The sequence below is a fragment of the Hyla sarda genome, chromosome 13 (genome assembly GCF_029499605.1).
Source record: "Hyla sarda isolate aHylSar1 chromosome 13, aHylSar1.hap1, whole genome shotgun sequence".
In the NCBI taxonomy this organism is placed as follows: Eukaryota; Metazoa; Chordata; class Amphibia; order Anura; family Hylidae; genus Hyla; species Hyla sarda.
Genome location: NC_079201.1, coordinates 44,907,900 through 44,932,790, shown reverse-complemented (window position 1 = coordinate 44,932,790; position 24,891 = coordinate 44,907,900). Strand labels below are relative to the sequence as shown.

At 43.0% G+C, this 24,891-nt stretch overlaps 1 protein-coding gene across 1 annotated transcript; it reads right to left on the bottom strand.

The window, feature by feature from the left end:
- Positions 1-4,417: 4,417 nt before the first annotated feature.
- On the bottom strand, positions 4,418-23,996 carry LRRC59 (leucine rich repeat containing 59). The gene is made up of 8 exons (XM_056550093.1): positions 23,900-23,996; positions 20,841-20,943; positions 10,649-10,708; positions 10,047-10,205; positions 9,768-9,872; positions 8,584-8,656; positions 8,329-8,508; positions 4,418-5,305 (listed from the first exon to the last, which is right to left on the bottom strand). Exons 2-8 carry the CDS (start codon positions 20,934-20,936, stop codon positions 5,064-5,066), a joined length of 915 nt encoding a protein of 304 aa, XP_056406068.1. The 5' UTR covers positions 20,937-20,943; positions 23,900-23,996; the 3' UTR covers positions 4,418-5,063.
- Positions 23,997-24,891: the final 895 nt, after the last annotated feature.

Here is a 24,891-nt window from a genome sequence, read left to right as displayed (position 1 = left end):
CATTTATCAATGTTTGCTTATGGATTCTTTTTTTTAGTAATTTTTTCCTTACTTTTTTTTTGCTTATGTGTGACATATTTATCAACTGCTTTCAGCCTGTTGATAATTTTCTTTCACGTAAGCAATTTTTCCTTTTTTACTTTGGTAGTAGCTTTTTCTGCTCCATGTTTGAGCTGGAGTAAATTTAGTCAATTTTTAACGCTGTTGCGACTTTTTTTTGCGCAGTTGCGACTGTTGCAGTTAATAAATACCTGACTACCCGTAGTCCATTTTATAACTACTACTACATAGTTAATTTTTGAAAAACTTGCTTTTCTCGCTTTCCAGTCAAAATGTCGCACGAAAAATCGTGTAGTCGCAGTTGCGACAATTTTGCGACAATTACAGTAAAGAAAACATGACTAAACCCGTTAATAAATGTCCATATATATCCACAGCCATTCCTCTGTCAAGGCTTCTACTCACCTCTTCATAAAAGCAAATTAGATTGGTTTGACAACTTCTATCCTTAGTAAACCCATGCTGGTTATCACTTATAATACAATTATCCCCTATGTATTCCTGTATGTAATCTCGTATAAGTCCTTCAAACAATTTACCCACAATGCACGTTAAACTTACCGGTTTATAATTGCCATATATGATAAAAGGTACCTAGCATACCACATGAGCGAAAACAGAGTGGCGACACAGTGGGATAAATAGAATGTAACTGCACAGGGACCAGATAAGTCCTATGAAGGACCTTCAGAGCCGTCTCCATCAAGGACACCTGCCAACTACCTTGGCTCAATGTAGTACAGCCATCCCGCCATTGCGATAGGGAGAGAACAATGTGGAGATCGGATTCCCAAGTCAACATATATTTCCATTTTGTATCAGGTGGGGGAGCATTAAGATGGGAATATAATAAGGACAGGAGACCCGGGAGGTGAGGTGTGTACAGGCTTCAAAGAAGGTGGGGCGAATGGTGCGTGGAGGACGCACCTGTGTGCGGAGCAAAAAAGAATATCTGGTGGGCCCGAAAGAGTTCAGCATGAGGGACAGAGTGAGATAAGTTGAAGGATGTGAGGGAAGAAGGATTTTGACAGACCAAGAAATCGTAAAGTTCAGCAAGTTTGGCCAAACATCACCAAGTGAAACTCGATGAGCGGAGAAACAGAGGATTGAAGGCAGAACTGAAAGCGGACCTGATGCCAGAGAGACAACGATTATAGGAACTACAAGAGCCGAAGAGGGCAACAGAGTGGAGACAGGACAGGAGGACCAGATGAACGCTGTGTATGAGTACGGGGCAAGCAGGGAATTTTCTAGAAAAACCCAGAAGATGCCAATTTTAAACGTATACATTTTCCTGCATGTAGTTATGATTTTTTTCTGAAGTATGACAAAATCAAACCTATATAAGTAGGGTATCGTTTTAACCGTATGGACCTACAGAATAAAGATAAGGTGTCATTTTTTTCATACTTTTTCTTCAATTTTGTCACACAATGAATTTTTTTTCCGTTTCGCCGTGGATTTTTTGGTAAAATGACTAATGTCACTGCAAAGTAGAATTGGTGGTGCAAAAAATAAGTCATCATATGGAATTTTATGTGCAAAATTGAAAGCGTTATGATTTTTAAAAAGTGATGAGGCAAAAATGAAAGTGGAAAAACGCTGAGTCCTTAAGGACCTGTGAGGTGTTAAGGCTCACTGTACTCCTTGTTACATTCCTAAATTCAACATGCCCCCCAAAACCATTTCAGCAAGATTCACTCTCCAAAAGCCCTCTTCTGAGCCCTCTACTACACCCAAAGAGCACTTTACATCCACATATGAGGTATTTCCTTACTCGAGAGAAATTGGGTTACAAATCTGGGGGGACTTTTTAACCTTTTACCCCTTGTAAAAATGAAGAAAAAAAATGGGGCTACAACATGTTAGTGTAAAGAATTTAGATTTTGAATTTTCGCCTCCACTTTGCTACTAATCCTGTGAAACACCTAAAGGGTTAAACTTTTCTGAATGTCATTTTGAATTCTTTGAGGGGTGCAGTTTTCATAATGGGGTCCATTATGGGGGATTTCTAACAAAGACACTCAAATTCATTTCAAAACTGAACTTGTCATTTCAAAACTGAATTTTTTAAGTTATGTTATTGAACAGAATGTGTTCTCTCTACTCATTTACCCGGATCCACAAACAGCAATTTCCTGGACTGTAGACCTGACACATGGACAATTTGCCCTGTTCATTGATAGTTCTTTCTGTTACTAACCCCGTCAAGGGAATCAAAGGTTCCTTGGAGCACCCCTTGCTCATATTTCCGTACTCTGTATTTTGTCTAATATTGTTGTACAATATTGACTGTATCGACTTCTCTTTGTTCTTGTTTATTTGTTTTATTATAAAACAAGAAAACATTTAAAATAAAAAAGTAGAAACATGTAAACTTTATGATGTCAACATAAAGTAGACATATTGGGGGAGATTTATCAAAACCTGTCCAGAGGAAAAGTTGCTGAGTTGCCCATATCAACCAATGAGATCGCTTCTTTCATTTCTGAACAGGCCTCTGAAAAATGAAAGCAGCAACTTTTCCTCTGGACAGGTCTTGATAAAGCTCCCCCATTGTATATGTGAATCAATATATAATTTATTTGGCATGTCCATTTTCCTTACAAGCAGAGTTTCAAAGTAAGAAAAAAAAATGCTAAATTTTCAAATTTTTCATAAAATTTTGGAATTTTTCACCAAGAAATTATGCAATTATCCATGAAAATTTACCACTAACACAAAGCAGAATATTTCATGAAAAAAAAACAAAGAAATCTCTGAATCAAATTTATAAGTAAAAGCATCCCAGAGTTATTAAAGGGGTTATCCACCATAAGGTGATTTTAGTACTTACCTGCCAGAACTGGGTATTTGTTGTTGGATTTTGTTCTCTAAACTACACATCCCAGTGTACCATGCTTGAAAGTTTGAGGTCACTTTCCTTCCTCCCACACATCAGCCACCCCACCCAAAACAGTGTTTTTTAATCAGGGGGCCTACAGCTGTTGCAAAATTTAAGCAGGACAGGCTCCCTCTGATCTCTTGACTAGTGATGTCAGGTCTCAACGCACTGCAACCTGGGAAATCCAGAGACATGAGTAATTTTGTATGCTGTTTAAATATTGGGGCGATTTTCACAGAATTGTGAGACCACCGTCACACACAGGTACAGACACTATATTATGAATAGAGATAAGCGAACTTACAGTAAATTCGATTCGTCACAAACTTCTTGGCTCGGCAGTTGATGACTTATCCTGCATAAATTAGTTCAGCTTTCAGGTGCTCCGGTGGGCTGGAAAAGGTGGATACAGTCCTAGGAAAGATTCTCCTAGGACTGTATCCACCTTTCCCAGCCCACAGGAGCACCTGAAAGCTGAACTAATTTACGCAGGATAAGTCATTAACTGCCGAGCCGAGAAGTTCGTGACGAATCGAATTTACTGTAAGTTCGCTCCTCTCTAGAAGAAACCTATAGGAGGTCCTGAAACGTGTGTCGCATAATTACTATACCATAGCCACATCGGACTGCTCTTCTCTGTGCAACTGTAATCAGTGCCTGACATTGTCCACTGCTGTAATCCTGGAATACTTAGCATGTGGATTGCAGTGAGGATGCAACAGTCCAACTCTGTCTTGAGCTGCTAACACTTCGTGCTCCTGCCTGTCTCGGCATGGAACTCAGGAGGCCTCCCCCCCCCCCCCAAACATTATAACCTGTGCCTGCAAGTATCAAATATTTTATTTGTTGTCGATGTTTTACACCCACAAGAGCCCTGTGGGTTGACTCAATGAGATAGATATTATATATATATATATATATATATATATATATATATATATATATATATATTATATATAATATATATATATATATAATATATATATATATATATATATATATATATATATATATATATAATATATATATATATATATAATATATAATATATATATTATATATAATATATATATATATATATATATATATATATATCTCTGTCTGTCTGTGTAGATATATATATTTAATTTATTTATTTTCTCACATAAACTGCATTGATTTCAGGACCAATATTTTAATTTTATAAATTTACAATATATCGACCTTGAGAAATCAGTTTCACTATTATTTCTTAAGATTTTTACTATCATCTACAGACATTTTTGTTATCCTGTAACAATGACAAAAGGGGCATCCTCTACATTTATAGGAAAGGTTTCACCGTCAAACAGGGATTCTTTACTGTAAGAGCAGAGACACTATTGAACTCCCTGCCACATGATGCATAAAGAAGTTGAAGTGGGGCCTGGATGGGCATGACAAAGACATTATATCGTTTATAGTCTGTTACCATGATAGTATCTAGGCTTGAACTGAGGCTGAAGACACACACTTCACTTTTTATTTTAGATGCAATGGGATAATAAAAATAACTTGGTGGTATGGTGGACATGCATTTACTTTACATTACAGGCTAAGGTTCAGGTATAAGCTTTATGGATTTATTAGATGACAGTACATCAGGAATGTAATAAGTCGGGAGCTGCTACAAAACTTCAGCAAAAAACAGACAGGGTGTTCTTTATTATTGATTTATAGAAATTGGATATCCATTGAAATCAGAAGGCAACATTATGGCATTTTACAAGAAAATTTACAAAATTACTTGACAATTACCATTAAAGCCATCAGGAGCAGTTTTGTTCATTTAATTCATAAAGCCATTCAGAGAACCTGAGTCGGAACGGTACAGGAATGGAAAATGCTTCACAGTGGATTCCACTGACAATTAGACTAGAGTAATGGCTAATGTATATTTTTTAAAAATTTGTGGGACAGTTTTGTACCAATCTTTGCCCAATAACATAGGCAACAGAAATGTTGTAAAACAAACATCCCTTGCATCTTAAAACAGAGCAAGACCTGAAGTCTGTCCCTGCAGGTCTTGCTGATTATTCAGTCTCTCAGCTATAATAAAACTCCTCTTTAAGACAAGATGGAATAACCCACAATTATCACATTATGAACGAGAACCAAACTGAAGAACACTTTCCAGTATGTGATAGTTTGTCAGCGTTCTCATTGTTTCTTCATACATTGCATTAATGGTGAAGCAAACATTCTGACTCTGCAGCCGAGTGTAGCGACACACTACTATACTTCCTAGGAGCATGAAGATTACAAATAATATTATCCGCATCACTACACCAAGCCTTGAGCTCCGTTTTGGTTTTCGCTTGTGAACAGGTTTACTTGGGATTTCTGCAAAGATAAGAAATTATGTTACTTTGAATGAACTTCTGGAAAAACAAACCATTCTCACCAACAGAATTCTGCCTTTTTTTGGCACAGCGACTGTTTACCTTGGAATGGTAGTCATGTCTGTTTTAGTAAATACAGTCAATATGGCGAGCCCTGGCAGCCCAACAATTCTTAGCAAATGCAGGTCAAAAAAAGTAAAACAGCACTCCAGACAGCAACATTAAGGGATTTTGTTAACACCTTAAAAGGGAACCAATCATCAGAATTTTGCATATAAAAGGGTCCATAATCCATCATATTAACCCCCTTACCCACCATGACATACTGATATGGAGGAGGCTTAGAAGCCGGGCCTGCACCATAACCAGCAGATACTAGTTGCTTTAAGCAGTTGAACGCTGCCACTAATAGCTAGCTTTTAACTGTTGAAATGCTGCTGTCACCCCCCTAAAGGGATAACAAAAAAAAAGGGGAAAAAAAAGTTAAAAGGCAACCTGTCACACTGAAACTACAGTCCAATCCGCCAACACTATGTTATAAAGCAGTAGCAGTTGAGCAGATATATATATATATATATATATATATATATATATATATATATATATATATATATATATATATTATATAGTTTTGTAAGAAAAATTCCAATATTACCTGTCATTTATTCATGTAGTAACTCTATGGTCATTCAGATGGGTGGTGTTAATCACTTAACACCACTGGGACCGAACAGCGACCAGGACCAAATGGATATGAAGCAAGCTCAGCTCCTGAGCTCGCTTCACAGACCTGCCGCACAGCTTCGCTATATTATATCAAGAATATAATTTATTTATATATATATATATATATATATATATCCAGAGTAGGTATCAGGCAGCACACCAAGTGATATTCAAATCAAGTGCAGTTTAATATTTAACCTTTTTTTTTTTTTTGGGGGGGGGGGTTAGTTTTTACGCAGTGCACATTATCTTTATTCAGTATGTTAATGCAATTAAAACAATATCCAATTTATATGGTTTTTCAATAAAAAATAAAAAAATTGTATGCATAAAATTGTCACTTTGATTTTTCCATATACAGGAATGTATGAGGGCTCATTTTTTGCACCATGATCTATAGTTTTTAAACAGTACCATTTGTTTTGATGGGACTTTTTGATCAGTTATTTTTTCTTCAATAAACGATGTGATTAAAAATCTGTATTTTGGGTGTTTGGTATTTTTCTATGTTTACGCCGTTGACCGTTTGGGAACAAAGCATTATAATTGAATAGTTTGGACATTTATGCACGCGTCGATACCAAATATGTAAATGTATTTTCTTTTAACCCTTTAGATGTTGTGATCAATGCCATTCACAGTGTCGTCAAAAGTGAAAGTACATGATGCCCGTGGGGGTTTTGTGAGCCAAAATGCCTCCTGCCGCCCAATCGCAGATCCAATGATCTGTGGATTGCCCAACTTACTGTGTAATGCAATGCCATAGGCATAGCATTATGCAACAGATGCAATCTAATTAAAAATCAAATCCTCCTCATTTTTCCATTTTAAGGGGATTTGATTTTTTTATTATTGGTGGAGGAGGTTTTATATAAATTTTAGAAACTTTTATTTTACACTTTAAGTCCCTATAGGCATTTACTGTATAATTCTATGCCTAAGGCATAGCATTACACAGTAAGATCAGCAATCCACTGATCTAGCCTGGCTAAGCCAGGCTACATCATTGGGTCGGCGATTGGGCAGCAGGTGGCAGGTAACGGAACACCTGCAGGCATCTTCTACTTTCACTTTAGATGCCATGAATGGCATTGATCACAGCATCTAAAGGGTTAAATGCCACTGCCCGACATAAGCAGCGAGTGTGAGGCTACGGATAATAGCCAAAACTCACTGGTCTGAAGCGAGGGCAGCTCAAAGCTGCATAAGGATTCAATAAGTCGATCATATAACTTCCTTTTTTTTTTTTTTAAAGTCCCATCAAAATAAAAATAGTACCGATAAAAAAAAAAAAAAAAATTATATATATATATATATATATATATATATATATATATATATATATATATAAAATAAATAAATAAATAAAAAAGGTTCCCTCATATAGACAAAAAAAAAAAAAGTGTCATATGTTAATAATTTACTAACATTTATAAGTAGTAAAATAAAACAAAACCTATGTAACTATTTATTTTTAATTTCGCATCACAACTATATTTTTATAGATATTGTGGTAAAATGAGCAATGTCATCAAAAAGTAAAATTGGTCAGTGTTAAAACAAGCCCTCATATGGCCCTGTAGGTAAAAAAGGTAAAAGACATAGCTATTAAAATTGCAAAAATTAAGAAAAAAATTTAATGTAAAAATTTAAAATCCCTGCTTCCACTAAGTACTCCTAGTATAAGCCAAATCAGCAGTGATGAGTACTTTCTGCTCTGGCTCTAAACTACAGGAAAAAAAAAATCATCAATTGTGGAAAAAAAAAATGTTGGGATTAAATTAGCTAATCACTTAAGGCCTAAAAAAGGAAGACCAGTAGAAAAAAGGTGGCTTGTCTAGATGGGACCACCCTTTAAATATAGAGGTCTAAGTACATCAATGCAGCCATATAAGGTTAGGGTCACACGTAACAGATCCGCAGCGTATTTTATCCTGCGTATCCGCTGATGACAGACCCTACAGTGTGCCTCCTGCTGTGCCTGTTTGTAGCAGCAATCAGCCACCATGAGCAGAGACATAGGGACCTGCAAGACGTTGCGCCCACGTGCAGTGTGTTTGCAGACATTGAGGTCGCTCCCCATTGTTCCCTGAACTAGCCCAAGAGTGATGTCTGAGTATACAGCATTGGTGAGTCGCACGTCCCTGTGTCTGCTCGAAGCGGCGGATAGCTGCTACGAGAAGGCACACTGTAGGGTCGGTCAGTGGATTCATTTCGTGTGACCCTACCCTAAAAACTATGGGCAGAATATTTGTAGCCCTGGAACAAAGAATAGTAACTGGTAGCTGTCAGACTCACTGTGACTGTCTAATGGCTCAGTTTCTTTCTTTTTCATCATCTTCATTTCTTGTTGAGCTGCTTGGAGAGCATCGTAGTCCCTTCTCTTGCGTGCTTTTTGTTGAGCTTTCTGTTTACGCCGCTGTTCTCGCTCCCTCTCCTCTTTTTGCCTCTGCTGGGCCTCACGTTTCTGTTTCAGGGCTACAATATATAACATGTTTAGGACCTGAACACAGTTCTAAGGCCAACAATTCCCTCCAGTAACTATAAACAGACCTTGCTCTTCCACGAGCTTTCGCTGCATTTCTTGTTCCTGTTCAGCCTGTATATCTTTTATATACAGCAAAACCTGTGCAAAGAAACATTGAATTCCGGATAACTATATGATGAATCAGATTTACATCTATCACATCTTAGGCTCTGTTTCCATCAAATATCCATGTAAATACATGGAGACCTTCACAATAGAGATTTTTATTTCTACTTCTACTACCAAACTCCTTTATCAGAAATTGCTGTTGTTCATTAGTATATGCAGATTGGTTAGGGGGGGCTAATCACATACCTGTTTCAGATGAGTGGGCACTAATTACAACAGGGGCTGCTGTTTCACAGTGCAGGCTGCCTGTATAGAGACCGTATACATGTACACATAAGCAGCTGCTGCCTGCTTCCATTCATTCCCAACTGCATTAACCCCTACTCCGGCATACCATATGGGTGCAGTAATTCTCCCCTGCCAGTACTGTGCAGTCTCCGGCCTTCTTCACAGTGCTGTGATCACCCCGCCCTAATCTATCTGAACATGCTAAAAAACAGTCATTTCTGATCCAGCTACAGGTCCTCTTTAAGAAGGTCACATACATTGTCTTATAATTTAGTCATTAACCTTAGGGTATAGGGGGGCTCAACTGGAGAAAATAATAATATATAAAAAAATAAAAAGAATACTTAAGCCTATAAAAATATCTCTCACCTTTCAAGATGTGTAATCCATCGATTATCAATAACTTTTTATATACAATGGGGGAGATTTATCAAATGATTTAGACTGGTTTTTCCTGTCTAAATTTGTCGCACAGAAAGTCGCAGTCTAAATATGTGCGACTTTTCTGCGACTTTTGCTTTAAAGGATTTTTAGAACACGATGCATTCTAGTCTATTTTAGACAGAAAAATGCATTGGTGCTGAATTTATCAAAAGCGACTTTTCAGCGGCAAGTCGCATTGGCTGAAAGTACGCTGAAATGTCAGACCATGTTGGAGCAGGGTTAAATACAGTCTAAAGCATAGATCCCGAAGTCCGTGCACAGAATTTATGAAGAGCTGTGCACCTTTTGATAAATTAGGCGCACAATAGACCGGCCTAACCCTCTGTGGTAGTTTGGTCTATATTGATGCGGGACATAGACAGCTTGATAAATCTCCCCCAATGTGTACAATATGCACATTCAAACTCACCCTTTGGGCACACTCTTTACATTGTTTTTCATCTAGGCAGTCTCCAGCTACTTTTGCCAGATTAGGGTTCAAGGGATTGTCTTTCAAGTCCAGCCACTTTAAGCTCTATTGTGAGAAAAATAGATGTCCTGTGTTACATCACTTCAAGTGTGAATCAGACACTAAAGGTTAATATGGTATCTTAAACCCAATTTATGCATGTGGTAGGTCATGTGCATTTTCCCACATAAGGAATAAACAAACAAGTAATTTCCTCCGTATTCAGAGATCAGTCTTTACCTTTAGTTGAGCAAAGGTAACAGGCAGTGCGGTTATGCGGTTCTGTAGCAGATCAAGGTGCTGCAGGTTCACCAATCTGCCAAATTCAGATGGAAGCTGTATTAACTGATTCTTGCTGAGATCCAACCTCACAATGTGAGTGAGAGCACAAAATTCACCCTGGAAAGGCAGTAAAGATACTAGCACACTAAAGAATAGGAAACGTATGCGCACACGGCAGACAAAATGCACTCAGAATGTCACAAAACATGAAGGAGTTTTCCAAGCTATCTGAAAAAACATCCCTTACTGCCTCCTTTAGTGCATTAAAGCAATAGAAGAGGGCATACTTACCTCCCTTATTCTCCTGCTTTCAGATTTTATGGTCCCAGCTGAACTCCTGTTGTGCCAGCTTCCAAGGATGCCCTGCTCCCCACTCAGCCAATCACAGAGCAGATCATAGGAAGCTGGCAGAACGGGCATACAGATGGGACAAGAAGATGTCACAGCGGAAACAGCAGGGTAGCGACAGAGGTGCTCTTTATTGTTTTAATGAACAGGGAGGCAGTAGGCAAAGTTTTTGTTTGCCCAGAAAACCCCTTTCTTGATATGCAGCATCTTACCGGTAATGTTGTCAACTTGTTGCAAGAAAGATCCACCACTGTTGCCTTGGGAATAGCAGCCTGAAAGCAGAACACCGAAAAATAGATCAATTAAAAATTCCAATTTTTTTCAAGAATATTCCAACAAAGAAAGGCTAAACTATATAAAGACATGGCCATACATCCACATGTGCGGGCATGTGTTTTTCTACATTTGTGCCAAATAATGTAGTACCCACAAGCATTACCACTTTACTTCTGATAACTGTGCATTTAGTAAAATTGGACTACAGAGCATTCTCACTATTCTATGGAATAAAGGGTAGCTGGTCTAATCACAACCTTCATTTATTTAAAGACAATACATAACACATTCCAGGGTTATAGAACCCCTTCATCAGATGCAAATGGCGTAAATGACATTCTCATGGAAGTTAGCATGTCAGTTGGGGCCTTACAGTGTTATAACACTCAAAAAGGAGATTTTTTAACACTTACCGTAAAATCTCTTTCTCGAAGGATCCATTGGGGGACACAGACCGTGGGTGTATGCTGCTGTCTCTAGGAGGTGTGACACTATGGTAATAAAAAAGTCAGCTCCTCCCAGCAGGATATACCCACCTTCAGGCTCTGAGCTAGTCAGGTTAAGTTCCAGAGCAATAGGAGGAGACCAATAGGTCAAGGAAAAACCCAAAACTGTCCCAGAACCAGAAGAAAAAAACATAACTGAACACACCCCTCGGACAGAGAACCAAAGGAAAAAAACCAAAAAGGGCGGGAGCTGTGTCCCCCAATGGATCCTTCGAGAAAGAGAATTTAAGGTGAGTGTTAAGTCAGGCAGACGGCTGTTCCACTGCCGGCTGCAACACTTTACTACCCAGACTAGCATCAGCTGATGCGAAAGTATGAACTTGGTAAAACCTCGAGAAAGTGTGCAAAGACGACCAGGTAGCCGCCTAGCAAATCCACGAGGCCGAGGCTCTATTCTGGAGAGCCCAGGATGCCCCAACAGAACGTGTGGAATGAGCCACAACCCTGAAAGGAGGAATCTTCCCCTTACAGCGATAGTCTTCCGAAATGACGAACCGAATCCACCGAGAAATGGTGGCCTTGGAAGCAGGTTGTCCCTTGCGACGACCTTCCGTAAGGATGAAAAAGGAAGCACACTGACGAAACGAAGAGGTGATGGAGAGATAAGACCGAACAGCCCGAACTACGTCCAACATGTGTAGTATGTGCTCCTTAGGATGAGAAGGAGCAGGACAGAAGGACGGGAGGACAATGTCCTTATTGAGATGAAAAGGCCGAGACCACCTTAGGCAAAAAGGAACGGTCTGGCCTTAAAACTACCTTGTCCTGGTGGATCACCATGAACGGAGAACGGCAGGAAAGAGCTGCCAATTCAGACACCATCCGGATGGAGGTGATAGCCACAAGAAACGCCACTTTCCAAGAAAGGAGGCGGAGAGACACCTCTTTAAGGGGCTCAAAGGGTGCACCCTGGAGGGCACTCAGAACCAAATGCAAGTCCCAAGGAGGAGAAGGTGACCGATAAGGAGGAACAGCGTGCACCACTCCTTGCAGGAAGGTCCGGACATGAGGATTAGAAGCCAGGGGCCGCTGGAAAAGAACAGCAAGGGCCGAAACCTGACCTTTAAAGGGAACTGAGAGACAACCCCAGTTCCAACCCCGACTGCAAAAAGGAGAGAAGACGGGAAAACGAGAAGGTCACCGGGGAGAAGTCCTGAGCTGCACACCAACGAAAATAAGACCGCCAAGTACGGTGGTAAATTCTTGCGGAGGAGGGCTTACGAGCCTTGAGCATGGTGCGAATGACTTGGGAAGAGAACCCGCGGGCCCTCAAAACCGCGGTCTTAACCGCCACGCCGTCAAATGCAGCGACTGTAAATTGGGGTGGCAAAGAGGACCCTGAGAGAGTAGATCCGGGCGGAGCGGAAGGCGCAGAGGAGCGTCGTCCAGGAGCCTGACTACGTCGGCGTACCACGACCTTCGGGGCCAATCTGGAGCTACCAGAATGGCGGGGACGTCCTCTGCCTTGAGCTTCAGCATCCTGGGAAGGAGCGGAAGAGGAGGGAGCAGATAAGGTAGGGCGAACCCCGCCCAAGGAATTACTAGGGCGTCCATGGCCAAAGCCTGAGGGTCCCGGGACTTGGACACAAACGGAAGAATTTTCCGATTGTGCCGGACGCGAAGAGGTCAACGTCCAGAATGCCCCAGAGGTCGCAGAGCTGCGTGAAGACCTCCAGATGAAGAGACCACTCGCCGGGGTCGGGTGAGGACAGACTGAGGAAATCCGCTTCCCAGTTGAGCACTCCCGGAATGTGAATTGCCGAAATGGCCGGAACCTTGTTCTCCGCCCAGGTGAGAATCTTGGTCACCTCGGCCATAGCTGCCGAGCTGCGAGTGCCATCCCTGTCGATTGATGTACGCCATGGCCGTGGCGTTGTCTGACTGAACGCAGACAGGACGGGACTCCCAATGAAGAAGACAAAGAAGAATCGCCCGTAATTCCAATATGTTTATCGGAAGAAGGGTCTCCGGGGGAGACAGGCTGGCATCCGTTGTAACAACCTGCCAGTGAAGGGGAAGAAAGGACCGCCCTTGGAGAAGAAGGGGAGAGCGAAGCGACCAGAGCAGAGACTGACGGACCCTGAGAGGGAGAACAATCTGACGATCGAGGGACAGAGGAGACCTGTTCCATCGAGAGAGAATCGCCAGTTGAAGGGGGCGGTAATGAAACTGGGCAAAGGGTACGGCCTCCATAGTTGCCACCATCCGACCCAGGACTTCCATACAAGTGCGATTGGTGACTGATACCTGAGTCCGCAGGGAGCGCCACCCCCGTCCGGAGCGCCAGACGTTTTTCCGGCGGAAGACAAATTCGGGGCAGAGACCGTGTCGAATCGAAGTCCCAGAAAGGTTAGAGACTGGGTAGGCCGGAGGACTGACTTGTCCCGGTTGACCATCCACCCGAAGAGAGTCAGAGTGTGGAGAGTGATGTCCAGAGTCTGGGCTCTGGTTGGAGCCTTGATGAGAAGGTCATCCAGATAGGGTATCACTGAGATACCCCTCGACCGTAACAGGCCCATTACTGGCACAAGGATCTTTGTAAAGACCCGAGGAGCCGTGGCTAGACAAAAGGGGAGGGCTACGAATTGAAAGTGCCCCTCCGGAACCGCAAAGCGGAGGTACCGATGATGGCCCGGAAATATTGGCACATGGAGGTAGGCATCCTTGATGTCCACCGATGAAAGGAATGCCCCTTGTTCCAGGGACGCCACCACCGAGCGGAGAGATTCCATTCGGAAGTGGCGGATGAGAAGGTGACGGTTGAGACGCTTGAGGTCTAGGATTGGTCGCACAGAACCATCCTTCTTGGGGACCACAAAAAGATTTGAAGAGAAACCCCAAAAACGTTCCCCTGGAGGGACGGGGACGATAACCCCCTGAAGAAGCAGAGACTGGAGAGCCGCTCGAGGAGACCGGGGGGCCCGGGATCGAAAAAAAGCGATCCCTCGGAAGGGAGGCAAATTCGATCTGGTAACCGTTGGACACCACGTCCCTGACCCAAGAGTCCTGAATGTGTGAGGTCCAGATGTCTCGGAAAAACAAGAGACGACCTCTCACCCGAAAAGAAACCACGGGTGGGGGCCTCACTTCATGCAGAAGTGGGTTTGCGGTTGCCCGATTTGGGCGCAAAACGGCCAGAGCAGTTGGAGTCCGTCTTCCAAGACGGCGTGCCCGGAATGAGGGAGCCTTCTTGTCCTGCGAGGGCACCTACCCGGACCCTTTACTGGGGCCAGAGGTCCGAGAGGACCGAAAGGAAAAGGACTTCCTTTGGGAAGTAGGGCGAGCCTTATTTTGAGTTAACAAGGAACTCTTACCTCCCGTTGACTCAGAGATAATTTCATCAAGGCGTTTGCCAAAAAGACGGCCGCCCGTAAAGGGAAGCTCAGTGAGAGACCTATTGGAAGCGGCATCCGCATTCCAAGCTTTAAGCCACATAGAGCGGCAGAGGGCCGCTAGGTGACCCACAGCAAATACAGAACAACGGGCTGACTGCATGGAAGCTGCGCACAGAAAGTCCCCAGCTTTAGTCCCCAGTCTGGGGGAGCAGTGGAGCAGGCAGGGCAAGTGGGCTCAGCGGAGCCAGACATCTTGGTATTACAGTGCTTACAGATGTAGTAAGTCACTGAATTCCCAGGTTTCTCTTTAGAGGGAGGAACAGTCCTGGGTACGGACATAATGTGGGTAAAAAGAAGACAGGAACTTTCTCACCCTGGTCTGTGTCCCCTGTCAGCTGCAGTGAGGAGAACTCGCTCCGTGCAGCCAGAGAGACTGAACAGGCCAGCCAATAGGGAGAGAGGGGCGTGCCTGAAGCAAGGCACACAGTAACCGACCCCTACACATAGAAAATCGCGCCCATGGCGCTGATTGGACGCAGCTTCGCGCCTCAGAGCTCCCAGCCCAGTGGGCGGAGCTACAGACCGGCCGAAGAAGAACTGTCATGGCGCCCGCTCCTTGTCCCGAGCGCACCTGCCTAGTCGCATATGTGCTCGGGGGAACAGAGCAGGCGGCCAAAATGCCAACAGAGGCTGCCGGCGAAAGTGAATGTAAGCCGGCGTTGAAGCACCCGCCTCGTAGCAGCGCCGTGGCTGTCAGCCGTGTATAAGGCGCTGCAGGCATAACGAAAGCAAGCCGGCGCTGAGAGCGCCCGACCCGAAGCAGCGTCGCGGCTGACAGCCGCATATAAGGCGCTGGAGGAGTTGCACCAAAAAACACACACATATTAAAGTGCTCCATACCACATGCCCCATAAGTAAGGTGCCTTATAATATATGCCCCCTCAGGTGTCACTGCTCCCCCAGCATAAGTGCAGCCCTTGTATAATCAAGCCCCATAAACTGAAGGTGGGCCAAAACAGGGGTTCTCCAGAGGTTGCGAAACATGTTGCTATATTCCAGCCTCTGTCCACACCAAAATCGGCCTTCTTTCCTAATAGTTACAGTAGCCCTCTTTCTAAAGCCTCAATCTCCCTTCCCCCCCTGGTGGTCGCAGTAAGGGTGCGTTCCCACAGGGCGTATACGCAGCGTATTTGACGCTGCGCAAAATGTATGTCAGCAGCGGGAAATACGCTGCGTATCTCTTGCTCACTATACACACAGGGCTTTCCGGCGGCAGCCCTATGTGTGTAGTGAGTTTTGGAGGCGGGGCCGCGTGCCGGCGTATCTGTGACGCGCGGCCCCGCCTCCAAAACTCACTACACACATAGGGCTGCCGCCGGAAAGCCCTGTGTGTATAGTGAGCAAGAGATACGCAGCGTATTTCCCGCTGCTGACATACATTTTGCGCAGCGTCAAATACGCTGCGTATACGCCCTGTGGGAACGCACCCTAAAGGCTTCCCTTCCTTTATATTTAGTAAACAAAGCAGAAAGCAGCAAGTCCCAAAAATTAACCTCAATCTAATGCATAATGTTGTAAGGCCGGGTTCACATGCAATGCAAAGTATTTTGGTCAGCAGTTTAAGCAAAAATCAGGCATGGAACCTACAAAGAAAAAAAATATATAAGGGTATGTTCACATGGGTGGAATGCGTGCCAAAATGTCCGCACAAAATATTCAGCTGCAGCAGACTCCCACTGATTTCGATGGGATTCTGCTGCACTGTTCGCATGGCAGATATTTCTGCCACAGAAATTCTGATTTCGGCGTCTGCAGAAAGAATAGACAAGTCTATGCTTTCTGTGGAGTCTGCAAGGAAATGCATTGCTGTCTATGAGATGGCACATTTCTGAGCGGTCCTAGAGCCCTCCAGATCTGGCAAATGAGTGGAATGTCCGCAAATGTGTGGAATAACACAAAAAACCCCAAAAAAAAAAAAAAAAAGGATGTAGCAGTGATGGAAATTTTTTTATTAAAAGCAATGTATATATTTTATAACCCAATTTTTTTATTTTTTTTTTATGGAAAGATCACTGCGGGTATCACTCCTGACACCCGCTGTGAAGCTCCTGTATAATGTATAGATGCAGCGGCCGCTCTCCTATGGTCCCCTGCACGGCCGTATATATACACACACACACACACACACACGTTCCTCTTTCTCACAGAGAGCTGTGATTGGCTGGAACCATCTGGCCAATCACAGCCCTGCGGGAAATATGAACCATAGAAGAGCGGCCGCCGCATCTATATATTATACAGAAAGATTGTAGCGGGCGATCTGTCTATTAGTACAGGTAGTACTACTCCCATCATGGAACAGTGTGTTCCATGCTGGGAGTAGTAGTACTAACTAAAAAAAAAAAAAAAAAAATAAAGCAAAAAAGTGAAAAACACACACACACACAATACATTTGTATAATTGTCGGCTACATTTTTATTTCCCCGCACACATAAATTGATCCCTGTTTAAAAAGTAATAGTTTATTTTTTTTCAAGAATAAACATTTTGTTACATACAATTTTTTCCTTCACTACTGTATATTTTTGAATTTTTTTTTTAATGGTACCCTACGAAATTTTATTAAAAACAGCCATCTACATCACTTTTTTTGGATCGCTAAAGTCCAAAAAAAGATTAAAAACCGCCTGCAAAAACGCCAAAGTTAAAATCCAAATAGCTTTTTTCTTGGCGTTTTCTCACTCCCATAGACCTCTATTGGAGCACAACGCCACGATTTTGACAAAAAAACGCAGGTTTGAGGGAACTTTTTTTTTTCAATTTTTCAAAACGCCAAAGTGAAAAAACGCAAAGCGGAATTCGAAATTTGCGATTTCTCATTGACTTACAGCTAACATCTGGCCGCAGCGTTTTTTGATCAAAAAAACGCCATGCGGTAGAATTGGTTTTTTTTTTAGCGTTTTGCAAAAAAAAAAATTAGCAAGTGCAGACTTAGCCTAAGAGATACATCCTATTCTGTGTTTTGAACTCACTCCTGGTTTCAACCAAAAATATTGCTTAAAGGGGTATTCCGCCACTAGACATCTTATCCCCTATCCAAACGATAGGGGATAAGATGTCAGATCGCCAGGGTCCCGTTGCTGCAGCACCCCGCTATCACTACTGCGCAGAGTGAGATCGCTCTGCACGCAATGACGGGCAATACAGGGGCCGGAGCATCGTTACGTCACGGCTCCGCCCCTCGTGACATCACAGTCCGCCCCCGTCAATACAAGTCTATGAGAAGGGGGCGTGGCGGTCATTACGCCCCCTGCCATAGACTTGCATTAAGGGGACGGGCTGTGATGTAATGAGGGGCGGAGCCATGATGTCACGCTGCTCCGGCCCCTGTATCGCCCGTCATTCCGCATGGAGCAAACTCGCTCTGTGCAGTAATGATGGCGGGGTGCTGCAGCGGCGATCCCCGGGGTCCCCAGCAGCGGGACCGCAGCGATCTAACATCTTATCCCCTATCCTTTGGATAGGGGGATAATATGCCAGGGGCGGAATACCCCTTTAGTATACTATTTATCAAAAAAAGCATTTAAAAAGCAATAGGTTATAAAGGAAAAATGGTGCAGGAGCCAACCAGAGGGAGAAAAAAAAATCAATCAAAAAGTCCCATCAAAACAGAAATATTACCAATTAAATACTACAAATAACGGTGCAAAATATGAATCCTCTTACATCTCTGTATACCAAAAAATAAATAAATAAATAAAATAAAAAGTTACAGGGGTCAGAGAAGGACTATTTTATGCAAACCAATTTTGTCAAAAAAAGTTTGCATTTATTTTAAAGTAGTACAATAATAAAAAAACTTTATGAATTGTTTTAATCGCAATGACCTAAAGAATAAAGAAAATTGATTATTTTTACTATAAAGTGCACTGCATAAAAACCAATCCCCAAAAAACTGCTAAAATTTACGCTCACAAATAATTTTTGGGTTTTGTGGTAAATTTAATGGTAAAATAAAAAATCTTATTACAAAGTACAATTGGTCACGTAAAAAACAAGCTATATCATTAAAAAGGATTTAATAGGCAGATGTCAGATCAAAAACATTTCACATGTACCGTACATCTTGGCTAAGAAAAAAACCGATATGATCCAGCACTTGGAGTATTGCAGCTTTATTGTATCCTCTTAAAAACAGCATGGAACAACTTCAACACTTCATGAGGTCTGACATCTTTTAAGAGGTGTCAGACCTTGTGAACTGTTGATGTTGTTCCATGCTGTTTTTAAGAGGATACAAGAAAGCTGCAATACTCCCAAGTGCTGGATCATTTCGTCTTTCTTCATTGTTTGGACACGGAGAGTCTGAGTGGGATCTGAGCACGGGATGTAGCAGGTGAGCTGGACTTTTCCCACATCTTAGCTAAACATTAACCTTTCTAATATATTACACAAAAGTATCTCCTTTTTATAGAAATCACCACTTATATTAGGGGTTCCCATATCATTTAGAACATAATGCTGTCTGGCTGCAGCACCTTTTTTGTCCTAGCTGAAGCACATGCTGGGTCAAAGTCCTGTAAGTGAGAAGGGGACTGGCACTTTTCTGTGCTCACTCCTGTCCTATCAGACTGCAGCATAAAAACAGAGGAGGGGGTAACAGAGCAGCATCCAGTGACTGGATGAAGTGACCTAAAAGCACAGCACGAGGGCAAGAGACTAACACAACCCCTCCAGAACACAGGACGAAAAACCAAGTGTCAGAAAAATAAAAAGCTGCTAGACACAATTATATGTAGATAATCAGGAATAGGTACTGAGTAACATTACAGGTATTAACAGGAAGGCAGTGAAGGAGCACTGGAAGGTTGTTAAAAAAAAAACAAAAAAACACAAAAGCAGCAAAACTGGGGACAAGGAGACACATTGCTGAAGAGAGTAAAACTATTTATTAAAGGAGAACTCCAGAATATAAAAATGGTCGCCCATACTGCCGGCAGTAAAAAAAATAAAGATGTACATACCTTCCTCCGCTCCCCCGGGGCCTCCGGTAACCAGCTCCGGTCTCCGCCGCGATCCACTTCCTGGTTGCTGGTGGTCGGATGAATCATACTGCGCTCAGCCAATCACCAGCCGCAGCGAAGTCAGACTCTGCAGGCGATAGGCTGAGCGTCAGTGTGAAAACGCTTCAGGACACAAAATTCTTCACTACACCGGCACCTGCGGCCGGGGCCGAAAACAATACTGCTCAGCCTATCGCCGGCTGAGTCGGGACTTCACTGCGGCCGGTGATTGGCAGATCGCAGTAAGACTCCTCAACCACCGGCAACCAGAAGAGGATCACGGCGGAGGCCGGAGCCGGTTACTGAAGGCCCGGGGGAGCGGAGGAAGGTATGTACATCTTTATTTTTTTTACTGCCGGCACTATGGGGGACAATTTTTATGTTCTGGAGTTCTCCTTTAATGACCTAGTAGAGGGATTGTATAGTAAAGTGTCAATCTATGAGGGTGATACTAAATTGTGCATTTAAATGCGGTTAATACAATAGAGGACAGTGCACTGCTACAAATGGATCTGGTTAGGTAGAAGGCATGGGCTGATAAGTGGCAGATGAGGTACAACACTGATAAATGTAAGGTAATGCACATGGGAAGGAAAATCCAGACGGAGTATGTATTAAATGGGAAAACACTGGATAAGACTGACATGGTAAAAGGACTTAGAAGTCAACAATAACTTTAACTGTAGTGACCAGTGTCAGGCATCTGCTGCCTAAAATCATGGGGTGCAAAAGGGGCATAGATGCCCACGACAAGGGAATTTTTTTTTTTTTTTACACCACTTTACAAATCACTAGTCAGACCACACATGGAATACTGTGTACAGAACCAGACACCAGTGTACAAGATAGATATAGTGGAGCTGGAGAGGGTTCAAAGACGGGCAACCAGAGTAATACGGGGAATAGAAGGACTACAGTACCAAGAAAGATTATAAAGTTACTGTTAACTCCCTACCTCTTTTTTGCAATTGTCTGAACTTGCCAACCGTCAGTAGCACTGTTCTGTGCACTGCTCTACGTCTATGCCTGTATTTCTGTATTGAAAGCGCGAAGATGATTGCCTTTTTATTCTGCTTTATAAACGATCATTACCAAACTAGTATTATAAGCTCACAGCCAGAAGTAGTCGTGGTCAGTGGGATTTCAAGTGCAACAATCAGTTTGTCTGTAGTTGCGTGTGTACAGTGTCCAGCTGTCAAGGATTTCAGAAGTCAATAGCTTACCAGGTCCCGGACTGGTACTTCACTCAGATCACTTAAACTTAGATCCAGCTCATTTCCATCCAGTTTGTCTCTCAGGTTTCCAGCAGCTCGTGACATCTTACCACTGAAAAGAAAACATTTGGAAGTCACTAACTGTTTTCCCATAGTCCTTTCAATCAGCATCAGATGGATTCCTACAAAACAAACCCTGGGCATCTGCTGTTTTTTTGACACATCGGAGCAAGCACTTTATATAGGGACCTAACTTAGCTAAAGATCCCATCTGTGGCAAATGTATCATAGCTAGATGTATTATGTGATAAGCTTTCATTTAACTATTCCATCAACCCTTCCCAGAGCTGATTATTGAGGCTTTTTTCTCTTCCTCAATCTCCTATTGACTTTAAAAAGGTTATCCAGGATAAGAAAAACAAAAGCCGATTCCTTCCAAAAACAGCGCTACACCTGTCCTCAGATTGTGTGTGTGTGTGGTATTGCCGCCCAATTTTATCAAAGCAAATTGAGCAATGCTGTAATACCACAGACAACCTGAGGAAAGGTGTGGTGCTGTTTTTGGAAGAACTCGAAAGAACACTTTTTTCTAATCCTGGATAACCCCTTTAGCGTAGGGTCACACGTAACAAATCCGCAGGATATTTTACCCTGCGGATATGCTGGAGACTCAAGCCATAGTGTGCCTCCAGCTGTTGCCAACCCCCGCCCCGCCTCTTGGGCTGCTCGCAGCGGCCTGCGAGTCGCCGAGTGCACTTGCAGTGTACTCAGCCATCACGGAGCAGGCCAGGGGGTCTCCCTATTTGTCAAAAGCACATTTCCCCCTCTCTCTGCTGGCCTGGCAGAAGTCCAAAATCAGGAAATGCAGTCTGAAGAGCTGAGGGGTGTGTGCAGCCTTAGCCAATCATAGCTCATCTCACATACTGAACTGTTCTGGGCTGTGTGTAGCAGAGTGAGGAAGGAAGTTCTCCCCTGGGTAACGTCCCTTCCCAGTCTGTGAATGTGACTGATACTGAGCAGAAAATACAGAAAAATATCAAGGTAGAAAACAAAAAAATAAAGGCAGGTGGTGGTTTATCATGATGGGGGCAGTGAGCTGGGAGGATTATCAAATTTAACAAGATCATGACAGGTACTCTAATGCGATCTTCCAAGCAGGACTGCTCTGGAAATTACCATGTCCCTTCTATTTTTGAAGCATTTTAGGGGGGGGGGGAGGTCACACATAGCGTATTTGATACGTATTTTTGTGCTAGCAAAGTCCATAGATTTTGATAAAATTGAAGTAAGCAGCGTCAAATACGCAGAATTAAATATGCTGCGTATACGCTACCTGTGACCCTAACCCTAAAGGGTGCATCTTAGTAAGGCATTGTCACATTTTTTTTTTTACTTACAGTGCCTGGTGGGGGCATGCATTGGGGGATACTCAAGTGGATTTAAAAAAAAAAAATTTTTTAATCAACTAGTGCTAGAAAGATAAATTATTTGTAAATTACTTCTATTTAAAAATCTCAATCCTTCCAGTAATTATCAGCTGCTGTATACGACAAAAGTCCTATTTTTTTTTTTTTTTTTTTGTGTGTGACCACAGTGCTCTCTGCTGACACCTCTGTCCATGTCAGGGACTGTCCAGGGCAAGAGAGGTTGCCTGACATGAACAGAGGTGTCAGCAGTGAGCATTGTGGTCAGACAAATGAACAACTCAATTCCTCTGTAGCATACAGCAGCTGATAAGTACTAAAAGAATTAAAAAAACATTTTAATAGAAGTAATTTACAAATCTGTTTAACTTTCTGGAACCAGTCGATATGAAAAAAACAAAAATAAATGGTTTTCCACTGGAGTACCAAGGCATGGGCTGCCTATTTAAAGGACATCTGCAGTGGTACAAACACTTATCCCCTATCCTCAAGATAGGGGATAAGTGTTTGATCGCGGGGGGTTCGAACGCTGGGGCCCCCGGTGATCTCCTGTACGGGGCCGCGGCTCTCCCGTGCAGGGGGCGTGCCAGCCACAGCATGACGTTGCAGCCGGCACGCCTCCTCCATACATCTCTATGGGAGAGGCGGGGAGGCAGCATTCGTGTCTCCCCGCATCCCCCATAGAACTGTATGGGGATGGGGAGGAGACGGGGCATCACCGTCGACCTCGACGCTACGTCACCATGGGCGCTAATGCCGGTGCCCCATTAGGGAGATCGAGGGGGGTCCCAGCGGTCGGACCCCCCCGCAATCAAACACTTATCCCCTATCCTGTGGATAGGGGATAATTGTAATTCCGCTGCAGTTATCCTTTAAGATCAGCAGATTCAGCACAAAAAAACAAAAACAAACACCCAACGGACCCAGAACGGGTCAGAGAACAACTGACGGATCCCATTAACTTGAATGGGGTCTGTGGGGGATCGGGTATTCTACCAGAGTAGAGTAGATAAATATGTACGGGGTGCCAGAGCTTCAATTACTGGAGCACAATTGGAATAGTGAATGAGCCCTTAGTCATCACTACTTCTAGTACCTCTGCCCTGGTGCTTTGGTACCCGGCTGCAGGGCATGATGCATGCAAATACCCATTTCACTGCTGCAGTCCAGTGGTCTTCAACCTGCGGACCTCCAGATGTTGCAAAACTACAACTCCCAGCATGCCCGGACAGCCATCGGCTGTCCGGGCATGCTGGGAGTTGTAGTTTTGAAACATCTGGAGGTCCGCAGGTTGAAGACCACTGCTGCAGGCAATCAATCAATGGCCTTCATAGTATACAGCTCCAGACTGCTGAGGTTGGTGGGTATACAGACATCTCTGGGTGGACTGGTGCAGCCGCACAGGAAATTATTTCTATTTATATATGTGCAGTGACCAAAACTTTACATAATGCAGAAACCCCGTCTTAGTAGCTAAAGAGTGTGTGTTCCCCTTTAAATGTCTCTCCTCTCAAACATGCAGCCGCTATGGTGTCCAGATCTCTAGTGCCTCTCTCTCTCTGGTTCCCCATGCCGGTTACCGGCTCATCCCTCCACCCAGGTCTCCGTCATTTGTCTCCACTTCGTCCCATTCATTATACTCACAATCTAATGACACGACACCAATTCAGCCCACTCTATCTGCAGCGGCTTTTTGGTCCACGTCACATCTACACTGTCTAAACCACCAAGTCGGGTTTAGTACAAACAAAACTGTAGGAGAGGAGAGGACTAGAAATAAAGAGTCCGCCACCTACTGGTGGAAGTGTATACTACCTTCTATAAATGCTGGCAATTGTGGGGAATTTGACTGGTTATTGCTGGTCTTTAGAAATCACAGTAAAGGACACATCCATGCTGCAGGGTACTGTTATTAAGCATGCCTACCGAACATAGGTATAAACATCATTGCTATTAGAGATGAGCGAACTTACATTAAATTCGATTCGTCACAAACTTCTCGGCTCGGCAGTTGATGACTTATCCTGCATAAATTAGTTCAGCTTTCAGGTGCTCCGGTGGGCTGGAAAAGGTGGATACAGTCCTAGGAAAGAGTCACCTAGGACTGTATCCACCTTTTCCAGCCCACGGGAGCACCTGAAAGCTGAACTAATTTATGCAGGATAAATTATCAACTGCCGAGCCGAGAAGTTTGTGACGAATCGAATTTACTGTAAGTTCGCTCTCTAATTGCTATATATTAATATGCTATATTAGATGAAGCAAAATTAACAGCTTCGCCCCTCAGTCTTTCATAACTTTTTTTAATTTTTTTGCAGAAATTGCGTAAAAAAATTGAGCTAATTTACATCGATTGCACAAATCACTGCATAATGGTAAAACCACAACGTGTGAACAACACAGTTTCGTGTGCTTGTTTTTTCCCATTAATTTCCATGAACCATAATGTGATTGGCAAACAAGGAGTTGTATTTTTTATTGACACCTTTTAATCAAAAAAGTTACTCATGATTGGAGTTGTAATTTAATAACAGCTGGAGACACACAGGTTGGGAAACACTGTTTTCTTGTATGGGTCAGTACAAATACCAAATATGTATAGGATTTTTCATGTTATAGTGTGTTTGTTCATGTTT